The sequence below is a fragment of the Eucalyptus grandis genome, chromosome 1 (genome assembly GCF_016545825.1).
Source record: "Eucalyptus grandis isolate ANBG69807.140 chromosome 1, ASM1654582v1, whole genome shotgun sequence".
Classification (NCBI taxonomy): domain Eukaryota; kingdom Viridiplantae; phylum Streptophyta; class Magnoliopsida; order Myrtales; family Myrtaceae; genus Eucalyptus; species Eucalyptus grandis.
Genome location: NC_052612.1, coordinates 47,957,870 through 47,964,152, shown reverse-complemented (window position 1 = coordinate 47,964,152; position 6,283 = coordinate 47,957,870). Strand labels below are relative to the sequence as shown.

At 38.9% G+C, this 6,283-nt stretch overlaps 1 protein-coding gene across 1 annotated transcript; it reads left to right on the top strand.

Annotated features, from left to right (window-relative positions):
• The first annotated feature begins 5,242 nt into the window (after window positions 1–5,242).
• LOC104447668 (auxin-induced protein 15A) lies at window positions 5,243–5,998 on the top strand. Its single transcript, XM_010061384.3, has one exon. The coding sequence runs from the start codon at window positions 5,353–5,355 to the stop codon at window positions 5,737–5,739; it is 387 nt and encodes a 128-aa protein (XP_010059686.1). The 5' UTR covers window positions 5,243–5,352; the 3' UTR covers window positions 5,740–5,998.
• The last annotated feature ends 285 nt before the right edge of the window (window positions 5,999–6,283 follow it).

The window sequence follows — 6,283 nt, the reverse complement described above, 5'->3', positions numbered from 1 at the left end:
CATCTAATAATAATATTTTTTCATTTTTTCAGATAAATGATTTGAAGACCTATTAATTCTAACAATCTTTATATGTTTCATTCGACTTCTTCATGGGTTACGTATATTTTCTTCATATATCGTATTTATGAATTGATGATTCAAATCTTTCAATTTATAGATGTGAATCTTAGACCTATGAATTAGGGTATTCTCGAGGGTCGTCGTAATTAAATGTATGACTGAATGGAATTTTTCTGACCTACGATTATTGGGAAGTATTGCCCCACGTTGGATCCCTTTGACCTAGGGCCTAAGACAACTGAACATTTAAGAGGCAAATTAACTAGGGACTACCATGCTTTATAAAATGGGAAAATTATCCAAAAGTCCTAAACCTATGATTTATAATCAATTCAATCCTAAACCTTGTAATTTTTGTCAATTCAATCATAAACTTTTTGGCAACTTACTAACTCGAGTCATAAATATTTTGATTGTACCGATTTAGTCTTAAAACTTTAAATGATTTGTCAAATTAGTCCTTAATAAATTGTCATTTTAGCTAATTTTGGCCTACCATCGACATGGTAGCCTAGCTAGAGATGACATGGACAATATTTTTAATTTTTAAAAAATTCTGAATTTTTAATTTAATTTAATTTCTTTTTCTTTTTTTTTACACAGTCGACCATTGGTTGAGAGTTGGTGATCTCCATCAGCCATTAAGGGTGTTGCGAGCCCTTCTTGTGGTTGATGAAGGTGTCATGAGCCCTCGTGGGCCCCAATGTGTGCTTGGGTGAGGGCTTGGCGACTCTCGATCAATAGCGCAGCCTCACCAATTATGTGTAAAAAGAGAAAAGAAAAGAAAAGAAAAAGTTAATAAACAATTTATTTTAAAAAAAAATTAAAAAATTATTCACGTCAATGCTAGTAGGAGAAAGTAGGATGGACGGCACTAATCGGGGATGTTGGCCAAAATTTGCCAAAAGAACAAAAATTGGCAATTCATTAAAAAGTTTAGGATTAGTTTGATAAATTTTAAAGTTATAGGACTAAATTGGCATGATCAAAAATTTAGGACCGAATTGATGAATTGTCAAAAGTTTTATGATTGAATTGTGAAGGAATTAGGACTGAATTGGCATATATGATAAGACTTTTTCGATAATTTTTTCTTTATAAAATATAGAAAATTGGCCCAAACTAATACCCACTCCCTTGAAAAACATAGAAGAGGGTCGACCAGTACGTGACATGAGAGCTGTATCTTTCAAGAATGAACCGGTTGAATGCTATACAACAGGCACGAGCTTAAGCTTGAACCCCAAGCACGCCTAGTTACGTGTCATAAACGCATCGAGACTAATTCATACGCTGGGCGCGAGTCAAACCAACGTTCGTAATTTACCAAGAGATACGACAATTCTAAAGCACAATAGGCAACGGCACAAAGAACAGTCGCATGCTACTTTCGTGACAACCAAGTCGACAACTAACAAGCTCCAATTTCCTTGAATCGCAGGGACGCACGATAGAATCAAAGAGTCATTGCGAGCACATAAGATTGAAACTACATGCCTCACCTTACAGGCGAGTCGGTGAGCCAAGAGGAATCGTGAGCGAGTGAGACAAAAGACCTTCAGTGCAAAATAAAGATCGAGCAGTGCTTTCTATTTTTTTTAGAAAATGTTCAAGAATATGAATAATTATAACAGAAGCAACTAATCTAAGTAGTATTATAAAATTGGTGAGATCCATGAAATTATTTGGTTTTCAAAATCAAGGGATCTAGTGGTAGATCGCAGAATTATTAAAATTCGTTCCTAAAATAAGAGATGGATCGCGTCAGGTAAGAACACACGCGTACACACAAATTTGACCCTGAATCTTATAAATCTCTATTTTCTTGCTTCAAATTTATTACGCAAAATTAAAGAGGGTTTTGGTATGATTAGTTGGCGATGAAATGAAGTGACCAATGTCAACAAATCGTTTTTCTTATACAAGAAGATGGAGGATACCTGTACGTCATCATCGAATATTCCAAGGAACAATCCAGCCTTCGGTGTTCTCTATCATTATAACCATCATCCGTGAAAGTCAGACAAATTGAAGAAAAAGAACATCCTATTTCTATACTCACGCGTTTAGGACCATCTTGTTTTAAGGAGAAATTAATTTAAAAAAAATCCCAAATCCATTGTATGATGGCTAATCTAGTCATGAATATTTTAATTTTGTTAATTTAATTCTAAGCTTTTTAAAGATTTTACTGATGTAGTCATTTCCGACCAATTTTGGTCAGGAAATTACTGATGTGGATATTGACTGTTTTATATTGCATGATTGGTGTTGACATCGACTATTTCTCCAATTTTTAAAAATTTTCTGAATTTTTATTTTTTTCTCTCTCTACTTTTTTCCCTCTTCATTGGATGTTCCAACTAGTGGGGTCGTTGAGGCTCTAGCAAGGGCTACCCTCACTTGATCCGACCACGTAGAATGTCACATCAATTGTCGACTAAAATTGACCAGAACGACTTTATTGAAAAATCATGAAAACGTATAGAACTAAATCGACCTAATTCGAGAATTTATGATTGAATTAACATCGGCACAATATGTTTAGAAATCTTTTGGCAAGAAAAAAAAACTGTTACATTAATCTGTGGTTTAATATTTAGATGTTTTTTTTTTGGTCAAAATAAGATAGTTTAATATTTAGATGTTTTGCCACTCTTGTCTAAAAAGATTATTCCTAAACATTATGGTTTATTTAGCTTACACTCAAAGCAGGCCGGTCAAACACTCGAGCATTCCTTCTCTCTTTCTCGAAAGACAAAGAACGCGATGGAGGCTGGCGGATAGAATGGCGTGATAAGCTATCGGATCACTCAAGACACCCCGATCAAATCAATATAATAGAAGAAGATGATCCATGTTCAACATTGGCCAGGCCCACAAAAATCTATTGAAACAAAACAAGGGAATCTGGCAGTAGGTAGCCCTAAATTTTCTAGAAGGATCTGACCGGCTGACCACAGGAGCGCAGAAATTCGACCCACTTCGCGAGTATTTCTGTTCATTTTCCTCAGCCTCTTCTCCGAAGCTGCCTTCCTGCTTTCGTTTTTTCCCAACATTTCCCTAGCCTTTTGTCGTCGTGAGGCAAATGTTGCTGTTGACTGGGCTGCGAAGGCCCATAGGGTTAATTCCAAGCGAAGTAACTTGACTGTTTTTCCCCCTCCCCCTCTTTTAGATCTTATTTACGCTGATGCGATAGCTGCTGCTTGTAATCGGTTTGGTCCTTATATATAATAGGTTCTATTTGAAAAGAAAAAAAAAAAGTTCCTCCACTAAACTGGGCTTTAGCATATGATAAGACAAGGATTATCATCACGTTGTCCGTGGATAAGAGGGTACAGCTTTTCTGTCCGGAGGATGATTAGAAAATATACAATCAAGCTCGTCCATGTACGACCTTTGACTCCTCCTGCGGTCCCCTTCCGCCGGTCGCATTCGATCCCACTTGTTCGTTCGTGCTATTTCGGTGGCGTGCGCCATTACGGTCGTCCCGTTCACACCCTTGAAAGGACACCTTCGTACTCGCGTGTCGTCTCCTTCCAAAGCGGAGGCTCCTCCTCCATCGCCAACCACTCCCTCCCCCTCTCGTGGCCAATGCTGGGGCTTGAATTCTGCATGCAACGTTTCAAGGCAAAACGGTTCACCATCGTTGATGTTTCTTCTCGTCAGAAGTTAAGCGGGGATTCCATTTTTCTATTATTTTATGTCGTTTCTTGGCCGTTGTTCTTAATCTCTAGTTTCAACTGCTTCTTTGATTTGCTTCGCAGTTTGCATTATCATTGTCACGCCCAAACAGTCACACCATCTCTCTCTCTCTCTCTCTCTCTCTCTTTCTCTGAGTCTCTTTCCACTGAAGTTTAAGGTTGAAATTAGGGGGACAAAAGGAGAATTATAAGGCTTTTCAAACTCTGGTATATCTTGGGTTTGAAGGACTTTTGGTACACAATGACGATCGATGAATATTACAGTGTGTTCCGTACTCTTCGCCCTTCGCGAAGGACGCGACGTCCCATCTCTCCGAGTCCAAACACCGCCACAATCGAAAGTAGATAAGATCATGACCGATGAGTGGGGGGGAAGCTTTATCTTGGTCTTAGGATTAATTATATCATTTTTGAGGGATGATTGTGGTTGGTGCTCTAGGTGCGGCGTCAATTTGGTCTCGTTTACGAGGGATGTGCATCTATTGCACGCTGAATTATTACTAGGAGATTTTACTATTTAAGCCTATCGATTCGACTTTCTAATCTCGATCCTGTGGTGCATTTTGTTGTATTAACTGTGATAGTCTATGATGCCATAATTATGAGAAGAGAAACGAAGAAAGCGTCAATGAAAACATCAGCAGCCGTGTCATGCGCAAGTTAAATTGAAACAAAGCGTTTCTCCTTCTCTAAAGTCCACGGAATGGATGTAGTTAGACGAGCAAGATAATACACACAAGCCGAGTTATTAAATGAGCTTCGAGAAAAAGTTGAAACTTGGCCATAATACTATTTCAAAAGATTCAACTCATATAGATATATGTCATTTTGAATAGTAAATTGATACATGTATGCAAAATTTAAGACAGAATTATATGAAATGGTTCTTGGCATTCTTTCATTGACACAAGCTAGTCGGAGAATGGCGGACTAATCACTTCTTTTTCTCAATCTTAGGCACATGCCCGCATTTGATGACCCAAAAATTAAAAAAAAAATATGGTAACCCCATACATTTCGTAGGACTTTGCCTTTTAGACCAACAATGCACGGTCCTCGTCAAATGTCAATATGGACATGAGACAAAAAAAAAAATTCGTGGTTACAAATTTATACCAATGTCAAATATCATCCTCTTCCTTCGACACCAACAAAAGAGTGCAAAGAATTTCATAGCCACAGAACAAATGCATCAACACAACAACGGTGACCCTAAGTGCTGCAAGGTGGTTGTATGTGTTGCCCTCCATCATTGTCTTCTCATTAAATATAAAAATCTCACAAAAGAATTATTTATAAATTGCTTCGATCTATTTGAAAGTCAGAAAGAAGAAAACCCCACTACTGGTCAGAGATCTCTCTCATATGTTTCTGCAAAAAGTCAAAGGTCGACCCTTCTTGATGATGAGACATTCCCTCTTTGCCATTTATTACCTATCGTTTGTATAAATCTCTCCTGCCCATCCTTTACTTCTAAGCAATAGTTTAGACATCAGATCACCATCTCTATAATTCTCCACCCACTTCAAAAACTCTCTCTCTCTCTCTCTCTCTCTCTCTCCTTCCTTCCCAATCTAACTGACATATGTTGGGAAAAAAGATGGTTTCCTTCAAGAAACTAGCAAAGAAGGCCAAGACGAAGGGCGGCGGGGCAGACCGTGAGCAGTCGACGCACCACGAGTTCCTGCTCAGCGAGGCTGAGGAAGAGGCGTCCTCGTCCCCGAAGACGCCCAACGGCTTCTTCGCGGTCTACGTGGGAGACGAGCACCGGAGGTTCGTGGTGCCCACGAGCTTCCTCTCGCACCCTCTCTTCAAAATGCTGCTGGAGAAGGCGTCCAACGAGTTCGGGTTCGAGCAGCGTGAGCGGCTGGTGGTCCCGTGCAGCGTGTCTACATTCCAAGAGGTGCTGGGTGCCATCGAGGGATGCAATGGGAGGTTTGACTTTGGGAAATTGGTGGAGGAGTTCATCTAGTGTAAGGATGTTGAAGCTACCAGATGTTGAACAGAGAGACTTTGCATTAGAGGGGTGTTTTTTGTAAGGGAGTTGAAAGTCTTTTGGGGGAAGTAAAATGATCTTTGATCTCCCCTATTTTTCTTGGTGTAGAGTGTCATGAACATGCTGGAAATGTATCATATGTGATCTAGCGTCTGCTCCCACCATGTAATCAATTCATGGTCGAGTTCAAATTGTGAAGGAATGAAAAAATTTCAAATATATTAGGATAGTCAAACTTTTTTCTTTTTAAATTAGTGTGAGTGCTAGACCTTCTCTCCATTCATGAATCCTCCAGGTCACGAAAAAGAAGAAGAAGAAACGAGCATTGCTACAACCGCATTATGATGTCGACTAAGTTTAGCTAAAAATTAGTAGCTAATTTTACTAGGGAAAGAAAGAGAGGAGAAAAATCTTAGCAGCTAAATCATCTTACAAAGCGATTTGCTTCAACTTTCATGTGTTTCCTTATGTCCAAAAAACATGCGAAGGGGAGGTTTTCTTGTTAATTATTTAGGTGGTT